The sequence below is a fragment of the Embiotoca jacksoni genome, unplaced genomic scaffold (assembly GCF_022577435.1).
Source record: "Embiotoca jacksoni isolate LCO1_2020_lvr unplaced genomic scaffold, fEmbJac1.0.p SCAF_10, whole genome shotgun sequence".
Classification (NCBI taxonomy): Eukaryota; Metazoa; Chordata; class Actinopteri; family Embiotocidae; genus Embiotoca; species Embiotoca jacksoni.
Window position 1 is genome coordinate 8,032,394 of NW_027185230.1, and position 26,607 is coordinate 8,059,000.

Genomic DNA, 26,607 nt, shown 5'->3' on the forward strand with positions numbered 1-26,607 from the left:
TGCGTGTACTTGTGCGTACCATGCAGTCCACCATGGTGATGTGTTTAGCTGCGGTCCTTGCATCCACCTCAGCCAGCAGCTCTTTGACTCTCTTCAGCACGGACATCTCCAGAGGCTTATTCTCTGCCGGCATAAGGCAAGACTCGTACCTGCACGAGAGCGATTACCATCAGATTATAGAGTACTGCACCACGACAGGACATAAAAGCACCGGTGAGGATGAGCAGAAAAGAGATTTATAAAAAATAAAATAATAATGCAGTGATTGCGACGATTCTCTGACCCATCAGTAATTTGTAGCGTTTTCATGTGACCTTGTTGGGAACCTCGACAGAGCTGATACCTATAACAGTACCAGGCACTATCAACAACTATTGCCCAACTGAAAACCGAAAAACATAAGAAGAGTCGGGACAGTGGCTGCCGACAGCGGAAAAGAGACATAAATTGCCATAAAACAATTGACATACAACATAGTAATTTCTGCTGTACAATTTCATGTCCGATATCTGCTGACATACGAATACGTCTGCTGATGTATCAGTCAGGCTCGATCTATACCGCCACAACATGAGCAGTTAAAAGGAATCAGATGTGCCTCTCATTGGCTCACCCCGTTGCCTAAAACATGACTAGGCTTTCCTGCCTTCACTGACAATTTCCTCCCAAGTGCTCAGAGTGATTTAGCAATAATCCCTCTGCACCAGAATTTCACAGGGGACGCTTGGATGTCCAAAAGTGCCGCCTGCACTATCGCTGCTGCCAAAAATCAGTGTACCTGACCGTTTGCCTTTTACAAGCCTCATCTGCTGTGTCCTCCCTAATAAAATACAGTATCTGCTGTGTGTCTGACCGCTAAACAAAGTCCGCCCTCCGGCTATTTCCCACAGGATTATCAGCTGTTTATTCGACTCTAGTTTTCCAGCCGGTGTGCAATGCCCATCAAAACTGCCTCACCCCCAAATATTTTTTGCCCTCCGTGACAAAATGTCAGCAGGTGTATTGACCTTTGAACAGATTCATTTTCAGTGAGGAGAAAGCTGAGCAGCTGTTAGAGTCACAGGTGTATGCATGATGGGGAAAATGGTAACGCGTATCTTAAAATGCAGATTTAGTTAATCTAGTTTGCTTGCATTGCTCCCAACTCACTGCAGCTACTTAGGGTTTCTATGTTTACATAAATTGATCCTATTATTTTCCATGATTTTCTGTCTTCTAATAGCTGTTGTTGTCTGCCACTGTCCAGATTTTGCTCATGCTTCGTATGTTTTTGACTCAAAGGAAGAACTGAAACGAGACGGATTAATCCACTTCCTCACTAAACCAAAGCTGTTGTTGTGTTAGGAGTCCTTTTCATAAAATAATCCGTGACAGGTTAAAAAAAAAAGGCTCAGGATCCTTTAAAAACACCCTGAAGTACAAGTCTGGAAGCCTGTTTTCAATGTCTCGTACCTGGATGGCCTGAACGAGGAAGCCGTCTCCACCTGTGGGGCACTGAACATCCCCTCTCCTTCTTCTCTTGCTCCCTCCTCCTTTCCTTCGTGCACCCGCAGTCGCTCTACGTAGCTCTTAGTTGGGGGTTTGGGAGGCCCGGAGGGACAAGGTCTGAGGTCACAGTAGCTCCCTGCTGTTTCTGAAGAATGAGATTGGAAGCTGGGATGATGGGCGGGCGAGGAGTGCGCAGAGTGAGAGGTATGCGCGGGATGCTCCGCGGGGTTGTTACTGGCTGAGGGGCTGAGCTGAGGGTCACTGGAACGACGCATCACGGGGGAGGGAGGGACGACAGCCAGGACCCGCCCACCCGAGTGGGCTCTCTGTCTTGTGACTGAAGAAAAAGAGGTGAGCCTTATAATCTCTAAAGACTGTGTTTTGTAGTTATTGGTCTGAGTCTGTGTGTATCTGGCACTTACTCGCACTATATGCAGGAGACAGCGGGGTTTCCCCAACAGGTGACAAGGGGCAGCGATACTCCTGAATCTGGTCCATGCTCATCGCACAGTTCCGCATTGCATCTTTATGGTGGTGGATTGTCGATGGGCTGCAAATATAGTGATTTTTAAAAATATTAAAATCTTTGAGTAAGGATTTAAAAGTTGTCAGGGATCCTCACAAAGCAGTGCAGTTCAGGGTTTTCCCCCCACGTGACAGGAATGGTGTGATTAAGGATGTAAATGTTTCCTCGGGGTGACAAAAGAGGGAGACATTTTAGTTGGCGTAACTGTCATGAAAAACACACATTTTATGTTTGTGATTTTTCTAAACTAAAACCATGTTTGGAACCGAGAAGCAGGAGCAGAAACATGTGGTACAAGTGTCAATTCTAGGGACCATACTGAGAAAATAAACATTTAAGTGTCATGATTATTGCTTAAAGCTAATGAAAAGTTTTCTACAATTATGCCCAAATAATTATTTTCTACACATTTATGCTTTCATCCTCTCAAAGCTGGCTCGCCATCTTTTCACACCTAAAATTTGCACTGTGCACAACATATGTGTCTGCTCGTACTTTGTCAATTCAGTTTCATATTTCAAACGGCCTCATCCTGTTTGAAACTTGAGTGCAGAAGTGACCAAATGAACAACTTCATTCTGATGCTTGTTACTAGGGAAGGTGCTGAAAGTGTCTGTGAAGTGAGGGAACCGCAGGAATGTGGAAGGTACTACTTTGGTGCTCAACGATAACACTAGTGTCACACACGGACAGGGACACACACACACACACACACACACACACACACACACACACACACACACACACACACAACCTGCAGTTAGGCACAGGCTCCGGCTCTGGTTCTGGTGGTGCCACTGGTGTCTCAACTGGACTGGGACTGTCTGAGTCACTAATCATGTATATGCAAAAAAAAAAAAAAAGCATTGTCAGGATTTTAAAATTGGCTGGTGCACTATTGAGTTTCTGCGTTTCTACTCTAAAACACGAATACTCGACTCCTCGCTCTTTCGGCTCACCTGTGAGGTATCATCTTTTCGGTAGTCAGCCCGTCAGTCATGGTAACGCTCCTCCTCTTTATGTACGCCCCCCTGTGGCTGGACGGGGAGTAGGCGGAGCCTTGCTTGCTGTTGGAAAGGGCGAAGGTGGCCTCCAGGTAGCGCAGGGGGAGAGTCCTGCTGACTGGACAGTAGATGTGGACATTGCTGGATTGCGAGACAGGTTTGCGTTGGCCCACGTAAAAGCGTACGAGCTCCTGGACCGAGTCGAAACTGTCAGACTCCAACACATACTGCACCTGAAGATGAAGATGCAACAGAATTTAGTATGAATATATCACGTTTTTTTTTTATGCTCTCCTGCTGTAATTACCCTGTAACGAGGAAAACATCTGAGCGTTTGTATTCTTTGTTTTCTGTGGTTGCAAATTTCTTCGAGTGAGGAGCCTGAAATCTTGCTGTTCCTCTTAAATTCCGACAGATCAACGTAAAATGATCTAATAGCTGCTTAAAACACAACAAAAGAGGCAGACATCAGCAAGCAGGGCGGGAATTAAGGCTCAGAGGCAGAGAGAGTAACAGGCACCGCTGGTCAAAGAGGCACACCTGTGCCAAATTAACCTCCACACGGAATTATCTCACTCATTCAGGGCAGCGAGAGAAAATAGGCCTTTTCTAAAGGAAGAATATTGGCTTGGCAAACGGATATAACTACAAACACATGCCATTCGGATATATAAGCACAGGGGCCTTTGTGTTTGTGCTGGTTTAAAAGAGCCTTTTGCTGAACTGAAATGGAAGGAAGGACTTAAACCAGTCCACTGCAGTTTAGACTGAACACGCGCGCATTGGATATTTTGACAGGTCAAACACAAGTGTAACTGGTAACAGTAATAATGGCCCGATTCATGTGTTCCAATACCATCACTGGTGTCGTATATGCTGATCGTGCATTCAGGCAGCAGGGAGTTGGGAAATGTCCCACTTCCCTGGATGAGGGCGTTAACCAACAAGCAACATGCCCAAGAAATCTGCTCTCACGCTACAGAAATGATACAGAAATGTGACAAACAACCTCGTCATCATCAATATAAACCAACAAGGATTAAATGGAGCTCAGGAGGTTAAGATTAATGGCACACTAAATTTCTATATGTTCTGATGTACTGCCATTTTTTTAACATTTAACAGACTTCTAGCAAGCTAGGTAGGCTGGGCTGACCAAGTCTGGCTGTTGTACTCTATATTCCAAAGTTTATATCTTCTTTTTACCACAAACGCTGCCATGTTGAGTGATGTCAAACCTACTCAAAAACCCTCCACGTTCCTACTTGGATATTACGAGTTCAACAGGCGTTCAGGTGCATTTTCCCCCTCAGAGGTCGGAACCATCCTACTTCCCAGTTGCTCTTGAACGGGCCACAATTCACAGGAAAAATTACAAAGAAATCTACTTGGAACAGAGCTGTTGATAATATTACAATAGTTACACTTGTGCTTTTCCTACTCCCACCTTGAGGAGACTGGTGCGACTTAAACATTGGTGGAAGCTGATTTTTTTGATCTTCTGGCATTAAATAAACTAAAGCAAATAGCCAAAGAACAACAGGAAATTGCTCTATATTTAATTTTTATATATAGTAAATCCACAGCCCCACAAGATTTGAGTTAAAATGTTATGAATGTATTGAATACCATATGATCATTTTAACAAGGTAAAACGGATCCCATACAAGCGCATAAAAAAATAAAGTGTTAGATAGCCATTAACAGATGAATACGTACCTTAGTCTCATTGGATTTGACCAGGACTTTGCTGATCTTGAAGTGCTGCACCTCATTCTCCCATCGACAGGTCAGAACATAGTCACCCACGCTGGTCAGAGAGTCACGCACGAGGAAATCTCCATTACGCAAAACCAGAGTTTCCGACACCTAGAGATAAAAAAATAAAATAACAATAATAATTAAAATAATAATAATAAATATATAAATATATATAAATAAATAAATATATATATTTATTATATATGTATATGTGTATATATATACACACACACACACACACACATGTTTCTGAGTTGGAGAAGAAGACAAAAAAAGCTGTAAGCATGAAGAGCTAGAAGCAAACTTGGTTAACTGAGCTGCAGCCTGCGTGTGAACATTTTGTTTCTGATACTTTGACTGTTAAATAATTTAATTTAGAGAATCGTGATTATTTATAGCGATGCGTTAGGACAGTCAGTGTCGCTGAACAAACACAACTATCTCTCTCACCGTCTCCTCTGTACACAGTTTCAATCAGCAATGATGGATAAAAATGCCAGTGACAATAGCCGTAACGACTTTGTGAAGACACATTTCATAGAGTTCAGCACTATAGTGAACATGTAACTTATTTTGAATCTATTGACAAAACAAGCAATCCAGAAAAGCAATGTCTCATTCATGGTCAGTGGAGCAGCTTCAGGCTGTACATCCTGCTGATACTAAACACTGCAGATGAGTCTTTGGCTCCTGTAATAATAGATCCCAAATATTGATCGAGCAGCCGTGTGGTAACACAGAAACATAACTCCGACTCAGCAGTATTCTCTTTAAAACCACCTGCAAAAAGACTGCTGTTGAAAGTGAAGGTGCAAACCTTTAAATTCATTCAACACTGCAAACAAAGCATTAAATATTCACTGCAACACAGCCCAGGGTAGACAGACCAGCAGGAGGCAGTATATACACAGATTAAAAGGTACAGCATCTTTTTAGCTCTTCCATTTTTAAACATAATTCTGTTGAGGTTAGTGGCTTTTTTTATTTTATGATCCTTGACTGCATTTAAGAATATTTACACTGGCAGTTAAAATATTCAGGGATATGACTAAAGGGAAAGCCACACTGGTTCAAACACTATTGACTTTTGCACCTACTGTAAGCCTTAAGGAAGAGGAATATAACAGAAGGAAGAAAATGATCAGGAAGGAGGAAAGACATTTAAGAAAGCTAACCTACAGTACCGGATGTGTTTACGTGTGTGTGTGAGATCTGGGGCCTGTTTCACAAAAGCAGATTTAAGATATCCAGGACAACAGAGAAAATTCAGGACCTAGCCCGGTCAGATCATCCTGGCTTAATCTGTTTCACAAATGCTAAGCCTGGCTGATCAGATGCGGCTAGTTCAAGCCAGGTGTAATTTATCCGGACAAATGTGCATTCATGGCCGTCTTCAAAAGACCACAAGGCAGATCACAGATTCACTCATGTGAAATGGAAAAGAGGCGTGTCACATGCTTAAATCCCAGTGAAAAACTGCTCTTAATGGAAGCATACGAGGAGGAAAAGGACAATATGTGAAAAAAAACACTGCCGCTTTAATTAGGGAGCATCAAAAGGTGTGGCAGACATAGTGGACTGACCAAATATGTAGTATCCTAAAAATAAACATTTATTGACCACAAATCTTAACTAAAACCGTCATAATTCAAGGGGTTATTGACTCAAATTATCAGTTGTACACATTAATGCCTTAAAAGTGAGCTCTCTTTCTCTGTGTGTGTGTGCGTGTACACTGTAATTCATTGTACCTGCGATTTAGTAAAATTCCTTCTCAATATAGCACATACTTCTGTGGATAATGAAGACGTGAGAATATCGTTTCGATGCCAAATACACCTTCTAACAGAGCAACAAATAGTGGCTTTGCTCAGTTTTTCAGCATCTTTTGCTGAATAAAGAGAAACATGTCAATTTGTATAATTTTTTTTAGCCCAGTACAGATCATCTGCGGGGTTGAATCTCTGGAACGCTCATGCATGCAGTCATTTGGGGAAAAGTCGAGGGGTCCGACCTGTCCAGAAACATCTTTTTCCATGAGAAAGCCCGTATGCGTTTCATCATCGATGACGTCATCAAGAGCACGTGATTGTAAAGGGAGAAACACCCATCTTTTAACACTTTATTGTCTTCATGACTTTATTGTCCGTTTCTAATCATCATCTCATCATTTAATTAAGTAAGACGGGCTGTTAGTTTCACAGAATAAATCTCCATGATACTGCTTTTGTGAAACCGAACCAAGGCTTAATTAAACCAGGATACCTGGAAATTCCCGTTTTAATCCCTTATCTAGTTTTTGCGAAACAGGCCCGTAGTCACTAAGTATTGTTTTGGTAACCAGGAGGGCCTGGGGGTTCCCCCAAGTTTACACTGGGGCAAATCTGTGAATACATGAATATTTTATGTAAACTAAAGAGGAAAGACTCACAGATGGCTGATTTGAATCTGTGTCTGTGTTTATGTGCGTGTGTAAGAGAGACAGAGGTTGCTCAAGCGACAGAGGTTGTGTCTATGAACGAGTCCGCACCACATGTGCATGCAGTGTGTATGTGCGTGTGTGTGTGTGTGTGTGTGAGTGTCCGGGTCTGTTGTTGTGTGTCTCTGCGTCTCTGCCACCAGCTGTGAAGTTCAATTGCGTACATCAGCAACACACGCAGCTGTCTGTTTGGCAGAGTTGTCCCTCCTTCTGAATGCTAAAGCAATTTCTACTGAGCTGTGACAGATGATGGGATTCATTAATCAGTGTCATTCTGTGTGCACAGCATTTAAACTGTGCTTTCAAAGCCAGAGACTTTGGTCAAGTAATCGCTCAACTAATACTACGCGTTGACAACCATGTCAACCCACACAGAAATACCATTATGTTAGTACATTTATATCTTTGAATTTTTTTTTTAACATGTACTATGAAATGTGGGGGGTTAAAAACAAATCAAAGCAGCAATAAATCATTTTTCAAAAATTGTTTATTTACTTATTCATAATTTATTTCACGACTTCAGGGACTGAGAGACTGTGACGAAGTGTTTCATGAATATATTTGTGGGTTTCTTGATCATTAAATTTTTGAAAACTGATTGTTTTCATGCTGACTAGTAATAAATTAAAGTTTTAGGTATTTTGAAGTATGAACGCACAGTGTATTAGCTGAAACACGGTTGATTCAATTTAATCAAAACAGTGTAAAACTCCAAAGCTCCAGCTAATGATCATTTCTTAAGATTCCTTGATGGATCATTTTTAATAAAGAGTTTAATTATTAAGCTTAAAAAAAAGCAAAGAACCCAAAGTAGAATTTGCAAATTGCTGTTTTCAAAACCCCAAAGATATTTAATTGAGAGAAAAGCAAGTCGTCACATCTGTGCTCAAAAATCCAGTCATGATTTCTAGTGTTAAGACAAATACAGTGTACTCAATGCTATAATATTAAATCCACTGACAGATGAAGCATAAAGAATAATACAACAGCCCAGCAATAAATCCTCAATTCATAAGGATTATAATGCTGAGTTTTTATTCCATCTGATTGAGAGACTTGATTTATTTTAATTATCTTTTGGAGACTATAGTACGTTGTGCTGTTGAACTCCACTGGGTTATACCGAGAGGTATTTCTCATATCTTGTCAAACTAATTCATTTAAATGGGAAGGACAAAATATTAGGCACACCTCTCAGTTATTAAAATAAATCAACACCTCAGTCCGTCCAAAGCAATAACAACTGAACATTATAATCCTCGTGAAGGGAGGATTTACTGCTGCGCTGTTGTATTATACTTGTACTTAAATCTTCATCTGTCAGTGGTTTTAATGTTGTGGCTGATGGGAGTAGATTCTGCAGTGTACTTCACAGTGCTCATACCTCTCTGGGTACATGTCCATGGTACCAGCCATGGCTCCTGATGTCAGCAGGGCTCAGTTTCAGCTCCTCTTCCAGTTCCTTACGAAGTTTCTCGGGAGGAGACTCCAGCAGGTACTTCTCCTTGGAGAACTGCACAAGACAAACAAGAAAAGAAAAGAAAACAAGACATCAGCCAGGTGGATTTTGAGGGAGGCGCTTCTCACAGTGTATCTGTATGGAAATTGACGTACACAAGAAGAAAAATCGATATTATATTTATTCAGATAACTCCTGTAGAGGTTGACATTTATTTACAAAAGAGATTTGAGCGCATACATACATCCATACTGCCTTAAAATGTCAATGCAAACAGCAGTGTAATCCCAATAATACGATAATGTAATATGGGTACAACAGAGCGTAACATGCATGAAGACACACCTGTGTTACAGAAGGCAACACTGCAGGGAAGCGTCACTGCTGACTTCCACATACACATGTACACATGTACACACACACACTCTGGCACACGCACACACTTGCATACCAGAAACAACCCAATCGACCCTGACCTGATTACTAAGAGGAAGAAATCATCACGAGCAAGATCTTATTGTTCTTATGTCTTTAGGAGATGGAGTTTTGGCCTGTAAGTGTTGCCACTCGTGATCACTTGAAATAATGCCAAATACACACACACATGGAACATATTTTACATTTTTAAAGCTTTGTATTTCTTGTATAAAGACTTCATTTGTATTTATGCACCATACATACACGATTCATTGACACACTCCACAATTTACAATGAAGATAGTATGCTTTCAAGTACTCTGCTTGAGTATTATTTACTTTGGTAAGGAAGAAAAATGGGAAATCCCACGCTGGGACACTTGTGTTAAGTGAAGAGACCATAAGAACTGATGATTGTGGAAAGACTGAGTTCAGACAAACGACCTCAGATGATTAAAACAGAGGATGTGCACACACAAATACACACACACACACACACACACACAAAGTCTTACACAAATATGCGCAAAACAGAGGAATCCACACAGGAATAAACAGAGAAAGGAAATCATCTCGACTCTGCCAATATGAAGAGAAATGAGACTGGAGACCAAAATAAACAGTAAACAGCCTTGTCGCTAAGGCTAGCCTGTCGCTCCTCCTAATATTTTCCCTCTATCAGTCTCTCTCTTTTTTTTCGGGGTCAGTGTTTTTCTCCAACTTTCTCTCAGTTACACTTCGTTCCCTCATGGCCAAAGTTTATCTCTTCATCCCGCACAATGAGAACGTTTCAGTGAGATTGTCAGACTTCTGTGTGACAAAGAGAGAAGGCGAAACGAGTGCCGTACATTGTACGACTGTGTGTGTGTGTGTGTGTGTGTGTGATACGAAGAGACTACAAGAGCACAACATTCGATCTTATCATCTCCAGGTCACAGAGATGAAATGATTAACTTCCTCCACCCCTTGCTCCTGTTCCCCCTCTTTTCTGCCTCTCTTCGCCAATCCTCCAGAGAAAATAGAGGAATATCTCCCAGATTAGATTTGAGGTGTGTGTGTGTGTGTGTGTGTGTGTGTGTGTGTGTGTGTGTGTGTGTGTGTGTGTGTGTGTGAAGGAGAGAATAGGCCAATAAAAGAGCAGAGGGGTCAAGTGTGCAGTTATTGCTTTTCCTTGTCTCCGTGGAAACCCAGGAGAGGCCCGTCTCTGAACTGATGCTCAACAATGATCTTGGTGTGTGTGTGTGTGTGTGTGTGTGTGTGTGTGTGTGTGTGTATATATATATGAAGGGTTATGAGGCAAATTGAAATGTCAACAGGGTGCTATTTATGATACAGTTCATGGAATAGGCTGACATCAGAGGGGGCACGTTGACAGAGACCAAAAAATTGACAAAAAAATAAAAAGTAATTTGACGGGGACAGAAAAAGACACAGAAAGGATCTACTTTATTAGGTTCTCATAAAATAAGAATGATGTGTCTGAAGGATACACTCATAACCATCTGTCTAAATCATCACATGTTAATATTGCAGTGGTTCCCTTCCTGGGCGCTGTTTGTACACCTTATATGTTTCAGTTGGAAATGACTTCAACAGACAATGTATAAGTGCTGTAGTTGCAGATACACTTTCCTCGTGGGGAGGGGGAAGGAAAGGGGAGGGGGGGTGAAGTAGAAATGCAAGAGCTCAGAAAGGAAGAGAATAAAGAGGAGACAATTCTATTCAGAAGAAATCAGTTACCTGATGACAAAAGGGGCAGACTCAAAGGGGATAAGTACAATGGGAGACATCGACAAAGACCAATATGATATTGCTAGTATAGTTACAATGACTAGGAGCATGCACCCAATGTGCCGAGTCCGTGGCAGACATTGCAGAATGGTATTGTGTTTGTTGGTCTGTTGGCATGAAAAGAAGAGCAGAGGAGCAGGAAATATTGTGTACTACTGCTACTAATATTTACATCAATTCCTCTATTCATTTTAATCATCTTAACTCTTATATTTACTGTTTTAGATGTACGAGTTATTACATCCTTAAATTACTGTTAGCACTACTACTACTTACTACAATAAGTAATACGGCTCCCTCTATCGCTGCAATTAGTAGCGGCGGCGTCTCCTATAAGCAGTTTCATTTATATAAATGTGTCTGTTAGAATCATAACGGCCATGATTACTTCTTTAGTTTTAACAACTATTAATATGGCAACCAATTTTACTATGAGTTAGTTCTACAATTACGACACTACTATCACAAATACCAATGCAAAAGTACGAGTACTAATAATATATACTTGTAGTACTATAATCACTTCCATAACTACGACCACTACTGTGACTACAGTTTGTGTCCATGCTTGGTATTATCTTGCCTTTTCTTTTCTAAAAACTAGGGATGGGACATGATTTTAGAATATTCAAATAGTCATTTAAATGTAAAAAACCTTCTTACTCATTTTCCCATTTTTACCAGCAACTGGTTGTAATGCATTTCTCCTGTCAGAAGTTGTAGGTAATGCACCTAAAATGCTGTTTACCAGCTGCCATTGAATAACATTAGGGGAAGAAGAACACGTTGTTACCAAGCTCTGGATCTTTGCAGGTAAAACTGTCTGTCGCTGGGAGATTAGACGACAGTACGAAAAGCAGAAACATGCAGAGATAACCCCGACCATCAAAAACTCAAATCGTCGATTAATATTTCTAATACTTCAGAGTGAATTTTTAATAGTATTTTTGCTTCAGTAGCAGTTTGTTCTGTTTTGTTAATCTTACTGTAACTGTAACTTGTACTTTTGCTACTTCTACTTTTTTCTATAAACAGTAACTCAATCAAAAGTAGCGGCAAAGAAAACACTGAAATAAATAAAAGTATGTAAACAACGTTCATTTCTAAACTTTTATTTCATGTTGGTTAAATAGTACCGTACAAGAACATGAAACCATTTCATTTGAAAGTCGTATACACAGTATAGCGAGTATGGATTCATCAACACGACAGTCAAGCAGTGCAGTGAAAAGTGTCAGACGGAAAACTCAGAGACCAGTTGAATTAAGAGCCGACAGGAAGACAGACGGGAGGATAACAAGCAGGCACGCAGCAGGAACAGTCAAGAAACACAGAGACAAAACAGATAGCACACATAAAGACAAGACATCAGACATTCAGGAAGGCAGAGAGACAGACAGACAACAGAGGCTCATTAAAGCAAACGGAGGGGCAGACATGCAGGAAGACAGGTAGGCCATTAGTGGATGAGAGAGTTTAGGCAATTTAGCAGCTGATGCAGGACTTTGCTTCCCATGGGGGTGGTGAGGAGTGGGAAAGTGATTGGTGTGTGTGTGTGTGTGTGTGTGTGTGTGTGTGTTTGCACAATGACAATGTGTGTGCATTCATCCATGTATCTGTAAGCCTGTGTGCATATGTGTGAGTTCTACACGGGCGCCGCTATTAATGGATGGGGCTTTATTTTCGGTGAGGGTGAGAGTTGGAGAGAAAGTAACACCAGGTTAACAAAAGGAAAGAGCACCGTTAGGATAAAGGAGGGCCTCGTTGTATTCAATAAAACTTTGGGGTGTATGGTATATTTTAAATGAGTGTCGCAGAATCAGGAAATAACCTGTGGAGCCGAGGAGTATTTTTTACATGTGTGAAAAGGAGTTATAGATAACGACGGTGTGATCTGTCACCTAATTTACACCAACATGCAGTTCAGCCTAGACTCCTCGCAGCAGGCCAATTACAAGGTTTTGCCTCATGACATCATCACACCGTCTCCGGGTGAAAATTGACTTCACTATCAGTCGACATAAGTCAGAAAATATTTGCCACCTAAAAGGAAAATAAATGAAAGGGATGATAATGGGTGGAAATTCTAAATATATGCACATATTTATACATATATTATGCGCACGCACACACACCCTTTTTGGCATGTTGTGTGTGTGTGTGTGTGTGTGTGTGTGTGTTTTCTTCTGTCATTTTCACAAGAAATTGTTTACTCATCTGTGATGACATTCTCACTGAAACACCAAAACAGCACCATCTTTGCATGTGGAAGTGTAGGTTTGGAGGTGTTAAGTGAAACTCATACAAGCACAGGTATTTACAATGCCAAACACAGTGGGTGAGAGCGTTAACTTTGGCACAAATCAGTATGTGGTTGTTTGTGGTTGAAATAGTCTCTTTGCTAATTCTTGCAGAAGGCGCGCAACGCCAAGCGCCTTGAGTGATTTAAAGCGATGTGACTGAAAACAAACAACTGCGAGAGCGAAGGCATTGGTGAGAAAGGAAATGGAAAATAATTGCTGACAAGTATAACAACAACAAAAGAGATGAATGCACTCTAACCAGACTGCAGCACTTGGATCTAAGCTCATGTCAGAATGCACCTTCTTTTTTTTTTTTATTCAGCTCGTGGGCTAGCCTCTAACCCCATTGCCATGGTAACACCCCGAGTTGTGGTGGCGGTGGGGGTTTTGGGCAGGGGGAGTGGGGGTGGGAGGGATCCCACCTCCTGCGCCACACACAGACAGACTGACTGAGAGGTCAGGGGTCCAATTCCTGAAGAACCTCGCAAACCCTACATCTCTTCTCTTCTGCTGCGATAGAGACCTGGATTATTGCATAAAGACCCTTGAATCCTCCTATCTCGTGTTACACACACCCACACACACACACACACACACTGGCATGTACACATTATTGGGGTTTATGTGCACGTACGTGGCCGATATCACCCCTCTCCAGACTGCTGTAATCCCTCAGTGCCCTCCAGCCTGATTTCCACTGTTCTATTCACACCGCTTCTCATGGCTGTACTCGCCTTCCAGTCACATGTGAAATGATATGAGCATTAGAGGGAAGTGCCAGGAACATTACACTGCTTTTATTTACCCTTTATTTTTATTCAGAGAAAGGTGGGAATGTTAATGAGCGCGAGCTCATTCAACTGCTTTTGAAATGACGCGATGAAGAAAGCTAAACTAAGTTAAACTGTTTGATTGATAGTGCAGTCAGTGAGGATGGTGAATTAAAGAGAAGAGAAAAACGCTGTTATGTAAAATATTAAGGAAAGAACAAATTGTTCAAAAACAGGCAAAAGTACTATTTTGTAAGTCCTTTCACGTAGTGTCAGTAAAAGTCTGCTCGGTTCCGAAAAACGAAAAGGCCAAAAAAACGGACTCTATTGAAACAATAAGCTGTGCATTCAGTATCCATACTGTTATACAATTTAGTATGCCAGAAAAAGATACAGTATTCTTATTTTCTTTTTTACTTTCAGAATGTTCTGCAGCTACCCTTACAAAGTATGCACTGTCGCAAGCAGTATGTATAAAAGTGTTATATACTATTTCATCATAAAAATGTGCCTTAAAGTTTGACCCTCTTGTTCATATTCGTTGCAATCTGTAGCGGGACATTTTAAGCAAAAGCAAAAAGGACGTGATTTGAAACGAGTAAATTTTTTAGCACCCTTGCATTTGCGCCACCAACTCTCTCTGCAGCACAATCGATGCAACGTATCTTCTGGCGTGCAGAGGATTGTGGTCAGAACAGCCGAAGAAGCATACTGGCACGCAAAATACAACCAGATGTAGTGGGACATCCTGGTACTTTTGGCATACTACATTTCACATACTATGTATTGGTACTCACTAAATATTCTGGCATAGTAAATAGTATGGCCGTGTGGGTATTTGAACACGCACACGCACACGCGCGCACACACACACACACACACACACACACACACACACACACAGGGTATTTATTAGCCGTTTCTGCAGGTTTAGAGTCCAACAGAGAGCTCCAACCTGTAACACTGCCTCTGTCCATTTTGTGAATGAACCATAACTGGTATGAGGTGAACAATGCTGTTATTAATTATGTCTCTCACTGATCAGGGCTCTCGGGAGCAGATGCAGGCATTATAACGGAATGGACTGTTTCATATGATCTCATGTGAAAAAAACTCAGGAACATTAATCAAATGCAACCTAAGGAGGGAACAATGGCGAGCGATTAGAACCAGAACTGATCAAAAAACCTGTCGGGCCCAAACCCGTTCAGGCTGACAGAGTGGATTTAATACTAAAGGAATAGCTTTTCACTTCAGGTTCTGCGTCAGGTTTTGTGCCTTTAATATTCTCACGCAGCTGTTTAAAGTTTGATTGTCATTTTGGTTGCAAGCACAAGCACTTATCACAAATGGAATATACCAAGCTCTTCAAAAAAAAAAAAAAAAAAGAAGGGAAGAACAGAGATAAAAATAACAGTGCTGATGTCTCATATGATCAGACGGCATCAGCGAACCAACAAGTCTCTTCAGACAAAGAGTGACGACTCGTACAGAGACAAGGAAAGAGTGCAAGAATATGAGTGACCTTCTACTGTCATTAGGAATGAGTCTCTCCTACATGTGTGTACACACACACACACACACACACACAATTCACCCACGTGAGGCAGCTGGATGCCGATATACAGTGTGTCTTACCAAATAAATATATATACACATACACACATATAGGGCACTGCAGTGAGCTGTCAGTCAGCATGCTGTCAGAGCAGAGACCTCCTGTACTGAGTGACAGCTGGTGGACAGGATATGACATACAACTACACTCCCACTGAGACTGCAGGAAGCACAGTGCCTATCTGCGCTGCACGGCTCCTCTCTCTTTCTCAAAACTACACTCTCCCACTGCTCTGCATTCATACTCTCTTCTTTTCTTTTCTTTTTTTTTTTTTACTTTCCCAGGACTTCTCAGGTCATCGGTTCACTTTTTTTCCTCTTTCAGTCTGTCTCTTACCTTAATTTCCAGAGAAGAGACATCAACGCAAAGACAAAGCAAAGATATAGGCAAGATGTACAGTGATAAGAAGGGGATCATAAACAACTAAAAAGCAGAGCTATAACAGCACACAAAAAGATATGTAGTGCTGTAACCATGATCTAAGAATAACAAAATTCAATCTTTTTTTAGTTGAAAATTGTGCAAAATCCTCAGGCTGCCCATACTTCCTCCACCAATCAGAGGAAAGGGCAGTAGCCTCTCTTTAGTCTGAGAAACAACCCCAGGGAAAAGAAAGTCCTCAAGTTGCTCTCTTCTGCTCATCAAGCTTAATTACTGTGACAATTGCAAGCGACCTTGACATATCAATATTTTTTATCAACCCCGGTGCCAGGGCAGTAAGAGACTCTGTTTTCAGATATTTTAATAAATGAATCAAGCCAGGGAGACATGTCACCTCCTATCTGTAGTGGAAGTAACAAAAATGAAATCATCCAAGATGTCTGTTATGATCACCTTTTGCACAGTGTGAGCCACAGCTTCTGCTACATCTCAGCGCATTAGGCCACACCAGGTTGACGTGAGAAGTGGCTCTGCTGAATCAGTGTAGGTTGGAACCACAGACCGTGTATAATAGTGGACGCAGAAGGTCTGAAAAATGAGGCCAATGCGGAATTACCATAAAGTGCAATACCACTAAGGGCCACTCGGAGTTGGCTCATAAGAGACCTCTGGCTCCTTTGACTCCCATTCAACTTGTCTCATGAAATACAAAGTCAATAGATGTTTTCCACAAGTTATCATTGTGTTGTTAGCTAAAGTCCCTCCTTCTTATTAGTCTTCTGGCAGTCCATATAAAAAAAAAAATAACCTAATTAATTCATAATTAACTAGATATTAAGCCTCAGAAAGCTGTGTTTTTTTTTGTGGGGGGTGGGGACGTCTGTTTGATTGACAGGCTTGTGGTGCAGTCAGGTTTACGCTATAAGTGGGCGGGATACAATGTCCTTGGGTTTCCAATCAGATCCACCACTGATTCCCTCCCAGCTCACCCAAATATGGTCACTTCTGGTTCCAAACCACTCTGGACTAGCAAGCCGACGGCAGCCAAAACTTGAGGCTTAACTGTAGTTCACAAACCAGTGGGTGACGTCAGTGTTGGTTGCCACTTCGTAGAAACTTTCAAAGCTCCCTCCCCTGGTAAAGGTAATATAGTTGAACTATCAATGTCTGACCATTTGTTATGCTTGATCTTTTGAACTCGGCTGTAAAGCTCCGACCTCCCAGTGTGTCCCTGGTTATCATCAATAAAGGTGGTGAGTGAAACCTTGTCAAAACCGATATGAATGAAGCCCACAGCTGTGAAAGTAAAACGTACGTTGAGAAAATCACAAGTTTTTCTTTAATAAATCAATGTATCTGCCTTTATCCCTGTAGACCAAACCAGTCTTTCCCTCTGTGTCCCCATCTGACTGTGCCATTCATATTTCAGCGTCTTTTCTTCTGCACTTCACTTCTCCTGCTTTGTGTTTCTGGCTCAAAGCGCTTCCTCTCTCTATTTCCTCCTCCCTGCCTCTAATCAACCTGGTCAACAACATCTATCAGCACTTTGATTAGAACATCATGGCTGAGGGTGAAACACGAGTGAGTGTGTGAGTGAGTGAGAGTGTGTGTGTGTGTATGTGTGTGTCACTGTGGTAAAATATAGACGCTGACAATCAGCTGCCTAAAGGGCCGAATGTCCTCCGTGTGACTGCATGCGTGAGTGTACTTTGGTGGTGTATAATTATTATTATGCATCTACAATACAGACACTCTGGTGAATCGAGTTCCATCTATTTGGTCTAATTCATCTTGTTATTTTGTTAAATCTGGTGAGTGTTTGCACGTGACAGCGCTGTCTGCAGTGAGAAGGAAAACAGAGAAAAGTAACCTCGCATCACAGGAACCCAAAAGAGAAAGACAGAAAGAAAAACATGCACGTTTTTTTTTTTTTTTTTTATACCCCCAACGAAACTCAAGCAGACAGGAAAACCCTAACACATACACGCACAGCTAAAAATACACATGACATGGGGATACACGCAAACACACACGAACACACAGAGAAGATTTTAATGATGTTTGACTGTTAAGTACGACTGCACTTCTCTCCCTCGCCTCCCAACCCGCGGCTTCTCTGCTAAACAGGCCTATAGGCGCCCCACACACACACGCACACGCACACACACAGAGGGGAGTAAACATCCATTTCCCAAAAGTCTCCACAGACACAACCCCGTTTTTCCCCACCAACAAATATACACAACACAAAAATAGCATGTACACGAAGCAAGACGCAGATACACTCAAAACACCCGCACACACGGGTAGAGATGGAGATGACAGCGTTCCATTTTGCTGAAGACGCCGGTGACATGTTTCGTTATGAAAGAAACAGCGCACCGATGAGTACAATACAGATGCCGATTAAAGATTATACAGATTTAATTAGATGTTTCTCTGGATGAAATGAGATAGCTCGGTTGGAGCCGACTCGATTCAGATTAGTTTAATACCTCAACTAATGACAAAGCAGTGTAGCCAAACACATTGCATTGCTATAAATGGATATACCGACAAATTAAATACAAATTTATATAATTTACATACAAGCCCACCCGGTGACTAGAGCAACATGATTGAGCTGGTTAGCTTAAAGGCACTTAAACACATTTTCTCTCTCCGCTTCTTCTTGCAGGTGTGTTACGATTGCAAAGACGGTGATGTAACATACTTCTTTACAGCATCCAAATGTGTAATGCTAATTGATAACAGTGGATGGGTGTTTTGGCTGGTCAAACCACACTTGTTTTTTTTTTTTTTTTTTTTACTCGAATGTTGATTATTTTATCATGGACGTTTAAAGTTAGAGAGAAATACTAAATATTTAAGTAAATAATGTCTTATTTGTAAATAGCGGAAGAAATGGGACTGTTGGAGAGAGTATTTGCTCGAGAAATACTTTTTGAATGCATTAAAAAAGCGCAATGACTGCATTTTTACTGCCTGGCTGACATGAGTTACCTAACCCGGACACAAAGTCTGGACCTTTAGTGGACAGAAATAGATATTACACAGGAAGCCGCAATGCCACAATGTCACGTGTAAAGTAGTGCTGTAGGGTTTCTTGTAGATCCCACAAATAATAAATGAATACTACATTTATAGAAACACTAGAAAATCATGCAAGTTTGCACAACTATTGCATAGAAATTGTGCAAAGGGAGAGACAAGGCAAGTAAACGGTTATTTGTGCGTTTGCAGATGTCCACAAAACGGTCTCTTTATGTAGAATTAAGAAAGCGTCAACACCAACAAACGCAAAACAAGGGAAGCACAAATGTTCACACCCCACTCACTTACAGTCGACTCAGCAATGCCACGCCTATGGATGCTGTTGCTATGGTAACCCCATACTCTGCATGCCCCAGCTGGTGTTTCCCTGAGGAAAAATGTCTGGCTGTGTGTGTGACAGGGAGAGGTTAATGTGCCCCATGTGTGCCTTGCTCCGTCATGTGCAGTGGGGTGTACCGAAGAGGAAAACATGGCTGGTTGGGGGCAGTTATCGTGGTATCTATCCCATCGTATGTATGACTGGGCGCACACGTGTGCGATCTATTCTTATAGTATTACTCCGATAATACTTCAGTCACCAGTTGTCCCAACGGGAGAGTGACTGGTTGAGTAGTTCACCACTGACTGGAGAAAATCCTGATTTCATTTAAGGGCAGTATATTGAGACGAAGAGATAAAACACAGCAAAATCCTTCAAATCCACTTCACTGCAAAATTCGACAGTCCTTAAGCTCCGATAGTAAAACCACAACAATAGATGAACACAAATTCATGGAGCAACACCAGAGTAAACAAACACTTCAGCTGCCCACTCAGTCACACTGTGTTTTGCTGTTCTGTTACAATGACTCATGTTTTAAATTTACACACATTACAGTACGTGGTGACCTGTGCTTCTGCCAACATGGCTGAGAGGATTTGGGACAAGTACAACATTTATTCGTCATGTTTCCAGCTCTCAGCTTTGTTTACTGTACCATCACCCCGCACAGGAACTCGCGCAGATTCAAGGGTTGAGCAACAGTCTGACATAAATGAACATGGAATCTGATCCATGACATAATGGATAACAACTACTTCACCATTGTGACATTGTGCTTCTGCATAAGAAAATGTCCTGAACTAATCAACAAAAGGTAGAAATTTACACAAGTATACATTTTTAAGACCTATAAGTCGTGCATTGAGTGATGCCGCAGTGATGCAAAAGTATACTCCAGTCCACGGTGACTTCACCATCAACTTTGACCAATTATATTTAGGCAAAAAAAGACTTGATACACTCTCAAAATAAAACCCGTCTGCACCAGAACTCAAGATGTTTGTTAACCCCGGCTGGCCCAGCGGAGCCAATTCTGTCCGTCTTTCCTGGCTCGCCATAGCTCAATGTAATCATAGAGAATGGAGGATTGGCTGTTCCACCGCTGCATTTGGGCCTGCTTCTCCTGTGCCTCTCATACTTAACTTCTCCTTCACTGCGGTGCAATTTTTAGACAGCTCGAATGTACACACACGTCTGACTCATCACACGGCTTTCCTTTACTTCACTGTTAGATTTTTCCACCACTTCTCATCAGGTTTCACTTGGTGCTTTAGGCGAACACTGCTGCCTTTTTCTGCACCGCCTCGTTGGTCTCTTGACATGTTGTGCTCTATTTGAACCCTCATCCTTTTCCAAACTTGGCTTGTTTTTTTCTTTTGGAAAGCATAGAGATAAGAAAATAAGTTGAGGAAGATCAGTCTCATTTCCTCTTTCCAGCAAACATCACGGCTCATGTCTGTCTTACCTCTAATTATTTATCTTTTAATACTTTATTATCATGCCAACTCGCTACATTATCTTTTGTCTTTATCCTCCTCCGTTCCTTAATTCTTGCACTCAAAATTTTCCTTCATCCCTTCTATGAGTTCATCTTCACAGTCCTCTTTGCTGCATCTCCAATGTGAGTCCATGTCTCACTCCATCCCTCCTCCTGCTCCAACCTGCCAACTCCCAACCACATATCATATCATTCCCCTCTCTGTGCACTTTCGCTCACCAATCCACTCAGCCGGGATGTCAGTGTGTAGTTGTTTATGTGCAAATGTGTCTTTATGTCTGACAACAGCTGAGGCATCACCTTGTTCCATCAGGCAAACACAGAGAGCAAGGGAAAGTAATGCATTAGGAGGCAGAGAAGAGAGAAGAAAATAAAATGCTGTACATTTCTTCTTTTTTTTTTTTTTAACATTTAACCAAATGCTCCTCCTTTTAAATTTATATAATAATGATCTTAAAACAATGCTATACACATTCTCCAAAATTTCTTGGAGCAAAGAGGTAATAGACCACTTTCATTTGATCTCCTAATTTTGCTAGTTGTGGCATCCTATTGAACGTTGACCTCAAACGTTTGAGCCTTTAACTAGTCAGGATTGACCATCATAAGCGGCAAAATTATACCGCCGACGCAAATACATCAAGAAGAAAACGCTCGACTTCAACATCATCATACCGAGCCGCCGCAAGTCAACGTTGTTATTTTGACTTGCGTATGAAAGTTAATGTGCGTAAAGTGTGTACCCTACGTCACATGCATAATGTAATGTACCCAAACCATGATGCTTTTCCTAAGCAATTTTTGGTGCCTAAAACTAATCAAACTATTATCATTAGAGGTAAGGTGACACTGTTCCTCTCACTTTTTTAATTTTTGCAAACTTGTGTTTGGCATTACCGAGAGCACATCCTGCTGTTGTCTCTGTGCTATTCCTGGAAAACCAGCTAATTTGTTCATCATTTATTTATCAGTTGCTATTATTCCGAGATGAGATTTATATGAAATCCCAATACCGTTTTGTTAAACCCGCAGCTTTAATTGGTCTTCTTTGATTTCACCTCAGTTTCACTCCAAGTAAAGAATACCGTGTCCTTGTCTTTAATTGAAATGGTTAGTGTCTATGACAGCCGGGACCAGCTGGGACAGATGAAAGATGCTCTGGGCAGTTTATTCACTCTTCTGGAAATACAAATCTAATCTTTAATTTTGGCAGCTCAGGGAAGAGCCTGTGATTGGCTGGGAACAAGACTGGGGCAATCATGAATGTCGGCAAACTAAAGTGTTTTCGAAAAATGACTTCATTATGACAAATATGTTAATTATGATCAAGTAAATCAGGGTCCACTCACAATAAAAAAATAACTTTGCTAAGCTTCAGCCTCTAATTGTTTTCAATAAGATAAAGCCAAAAACACTCTATCTCTCTATCTCTCTCACACACACACACACACACACAAACACAATTTCCCCTAAGGGCTGTGCCACTCGCTGTCATCCTCGCTTCTCTGGGCTTTACCATTAATGGCTAATTTGCTGGCGTTTTGGGGTAAAAGGTCATCCCACTGATGGATGGAAGGTCTCAGGACTCATCAATACTAACCTTCCTCTGTTAACACACACACACACACACACACAGACACAGTTATTCATCTAGGTGCAGACATCCATGCATGAATTTAAACACATATTGCAACCTACACACTGGTGCACACTCAGACCCACACATTTCTGTTTCTTATTTGCCATTTCACCGCAAGTCAGAACCATTACCATCCATACTAGGACCATCTATCTTGACAGTGACAGGTGTGAAGGGAAAACCACAAACCCACAATGCATTTCTCTATTGCAGTTTAACAGGAAAGGGACAAAAAAAAAAGGGGAGGACGCACCAGCTGAAGGACAGACAGCAGAGGGGCACAAATGACAGATGGGGGTTGGTAAAGGAGGACAGCCTTGTTTGGTTAATACTAATTCACCAAATTCCCCCAATATTAATGATAAAGCAGCCTTTTTCAGTCACCACTGGGTCTATGAGGAACCAGACCTGAAGCTGTTCGTCATTCATAATATATATACTGTTATTGATATGCACCGTTGTTGTGACATAATCAAAATTAGTTGCTTCATTTGCGGCCAGTCATGAAGTTTTGGCACGTTGGTTTATGTTGAATATTACTTGTTATATGTCAACAATAGCAGTAGCCTTGTTACCAAGGAAACCCACACATATGGTGACACAGCATCTAATTAATTAATCAATGACTGACAGCAAAGGATTAATGAGCTTTGCGAGCTGAAACAAAGCCAAGAAACATGGACATTTGTCTGACAAACATAACTACAGCTTTTAATGTTTTTTTTAATCATTATTAACCAATTTAATTCGAGTGTATGTTGGTCATGATGCCTGTGTTTAAAAATGTCTAGACACCTACAAGTTTGAGGAATTAGGCTCAACTTTAAGCTTTAAAATCATTAAAACAGGATAAAATCAGGATTTACATCCCTGAAAAGGGAACTCCCTCTATATCCACTGTAGGATGGAGAGCCACTCACTTTTTCACAGTTGGAAGAAGTGGCATACTGTGACCAAAATGTGCTCCATGTCATGGTACAAAGTCAGTGTGGCCGCTTTACTTTTATCAGGCCACTGCTCGTGAAGCAGCTGGACTTTCCATGTTGCGTTTGGTGATGGAAATCCCCAAAAACCCGAATCTTACATGTTCCCTCTGATGTGAATAGTTGAACATTTTGCAGAGTACGGAACTTATTTGCTTTCTTGCGGAGAAGCGAAGGAGACGATTGATAGCACTCTCGTGTTAGTCACGTTAAAAATAAAGCTGGAGCCTGGTTAGCTCAGCATATAGAAAAATACAGTGCTAAAAATGACAACTTGTAGTGTTACTGTGGGAGATGGTTAGCTTGGCACAAAGACAAAGCAGGGAAAGCTAGCTGATATAGATATTTGCATGATCTAAAGTTGATCTTGGTTCTACCTAAAAACGATTTGCAAGCACTTTTCTAGAATAAAGAGAGACAAACAGTGCCCGCCAAACACTCACTTTACATGTATATCAGAAAATATCAGGAGTTTATCAGAAACGTGTTCATTTTCAGCTTTGACATGGTGACATCCTGCTCCCTGCTGTGTCAGTGTACCGATTTACACACGCATAAAATTTGCCAAGTCACAATACAAACGATGACCTATTGACTGGCCTTGTAACTTGACACACAAACATGCACAGAGAGGTGATGATGACGCAGTGGAAGATGTGTCAAAGATAGACCCAAAAAAAAAAAAAGAAGAGGTGCGAGAGGTTGAAGAAAGAAAAGGAAAAGACACACTGACATAGAAAGGGAAAACATGGAAGTAGAGAAAAAGAGGCAGGAGTTACAGAGAGACATATATGCAAGAGAAAGAGAGAGAAGAGAAGACACAAACAGAGAGGTTACTGTACACAATGAGATGGAAATGTTTGATCCCATAGGTGGACCGCGGATGCATATCAATCAGTTTTTAGCTTCCTATTAAAAGCACACACACACACCCTTTCCCCATCACCCCTGGCCATGCAGACCAGCAGAAAGAAGCACGCCCTAGAGCTGTGATGCCATTGGCCAGGAATGATGTCATCCCTTCTTGGAGGTTGAGCGGCGAGCTGCACAATTGGCTGGCTGAGGCAGACAGTAGGAGAGCGCTGCTGAGGTATCAATTCCATTCATACAGAGGCAGCAATGAAGCGCGCACATGTGCGTGCGTGCGTGCATGTGTGCGTGTCTGTGTTTGCATGTGTTTGTGGGTGTGACCACTCCCCACCGAGGCATACAGGCAGAGCTATTAGGGCCGTGTCCATCATTCTGAGACGCAGACATTACCTGCTGGGATGCTCCCTAATGGACGATCCGTCCGTCTAACACGCATACAGTTCACCACAGTACACACTATCAAATATGTATGTAACCAAAAAGTGCACACACACACACACTCAGCTGATGGGGGTTGGGAGGGTTGAGATGGGTGTTGTCTCCCTGTTGTTACTGGGCTGTTGTCATGGTGATGCAGATGGAGCTTTTACTGCTAGCTGGGACTCACTTTGCAATAAAACTACACACAACACACACACACACACACACACACACACAGCGTTTCATTGATGCTCGCACGTGCACACCTTTCGAGTGCAGCTTGCTTTGGAACTGCTTTCAAAGAATGGAAAAAAAAAAAAAGGAACCAGAAAAAGGGGACTCGGTGTGGAAGTGCGTTTGCGTGAGGAGTGTGAAGGTGTAAGTGTAAACAGTCCCATGAGAGACACTAGACACATCCTCCAAGAGATCCTCATGAGAAATTAGCCTGTGGTAGCCTGTTACAACATGCTGCACATTCAGTCTCCTTCTCTCTTTCCTCCTTCCATGAATCTCTCTGCGCCTTTTACCACCAACACCTTCCACTCCTCACCCGAGCATCTTTTCTTTTTTTGAGTATGATGTCATTTACAGGTTTGTAATTGCTAGTATAACCAAGACTTTATGTGAAGAAAAGATGCAAACCAGCCCTGACTCTTAAAATGCTGTATATAAAACCAGATAGTGCGCACACACAGCGAGCCTCTTAACCAAAGATAATAACACACTTCTAGATGTCCTGATACGGAAAATAATTGCCTTGCTGCAGGATGTTCTTTGCCTGGGCCTTGTCCATTACTCTCTTATATGTGGACCCTTCTTACGTTCCGGAAACATAATAACTGCCACTGGTCCATCAACAACCTCCTTCAGCTAATCACTTTCAATAAAACCCAGTCACTGTATGCACGCATGAGTTATGTATTCCGCCACATGATCTGTGCGTCCACACTGCATGGATTCCATTTTATCGGGAGAGGTGTTAATTTGATCTCATCTAATTTGAATTTAATTGTGTTCAACAAATCTATCAAATTCCTGTCGATGGAATCCGTTCAATCTCTTATCAGTATCTGTATCTGCTTCACATTAACAACCCAATCTCCTTCATTAATAACTAAAAGATGCTATCAGCACATTTAGCAGAAAAATCCTGTCCTTGTCTATGTTTAACTTGTGTGGCTGCAGCAGTGCCAAAACAATCAGTCAATGGCATTTTTGATGATCACTTAATCATTTAAGCTGTTTAACAAGGACAAATGTAAATGAAATGCTAATATTAGAGTAGCTTAGAGAGAAAAATAATTCAACAAAACAATCCAAAAACAGCCCAAATCTGTGGAACCATGCATGCCTGTTCAGGCATGTACACATACATGACTGAATCTGCGCCTGTGTAAGTGTGTGTGGGAACGCGAGAGAGATAAAGCGAGCGAGAGCGAGTGTGTTCACTGCCATTCTCAGCTGCTCTGCAAATCACCCAGAGACGCTTTAACAGCCCCGGGTCTTTTCATAAAGGAAAATGATGCATTAAAAACTCCACAGAGGTCTGGGGCCTTTCCGTAACTCAAACACACTTTCCCCCAGCGGGATTTATTTGAAATTAGAGCAAGAAGCAACACAGGCAGTGAGAGCTGGAAACCCTGACCTTAGGAAAAAAAAAAAAAATCCCTGAGAAGACATGCAATGCACTGAACATTCAGCTTAAATTGATAAAAGAGTCATTTGAAAATACAATGTTCGAATAGGGCAGAAAAATTCTTATATTGACTTGCATACATGACATTATCATATCTGCTGATGTTCAAAGCAGTGACCTGTGTT

At 41.5% G+C, this 26,607-nt stretch overlaps 1 protein-coding gene across 4 annotated transcripts in view; it reads right to left on the minus strand.

Moving 5' to 3' along the window:
• sh2d3ca (SH2 domain containing 3Ca) overlaps positions 1–26,607 on the minus strand; it is a 53,719-nt gene that overhangs the window by 4,945 nt on the left and 22,167 nt on the right. For 3 of the 4 annotated variants that reach the window (XM_069163654.1, XM_069163680.1, XM_069163673.1), the window contains 7 exons: positions 8,646–8,774; positions 4,738–4,887; positions 2,974–3,251; positions 2,769–2,846; positions 1,911–2,038; positions 1,453–1,825; positions 20–149 (listed from right to left, as the gene is read on the minus strand). In XM_069163654.1, coding sequence (XP_069019755.1) covers positions 20–149; positions 1,453–1,825; positions 1,911–2,038; positions 2,769–2,846; positions 2,974–3,251; positions 4,738–4,887; positions 8,646–8,774 — 1,266 coding nt within the window. The remainder of the gene's footprint in view (positions 1–19; positions 150–1,452; positions 1,826–1,910; positions 2,039–2,768; positions 2,847–2,973; positions 3,252–4,737; positions 4,888–8,645; positions 8,775–26,607) is intronic. The other variant, XM_069163662.1, reaches the window with a different exon arrangement.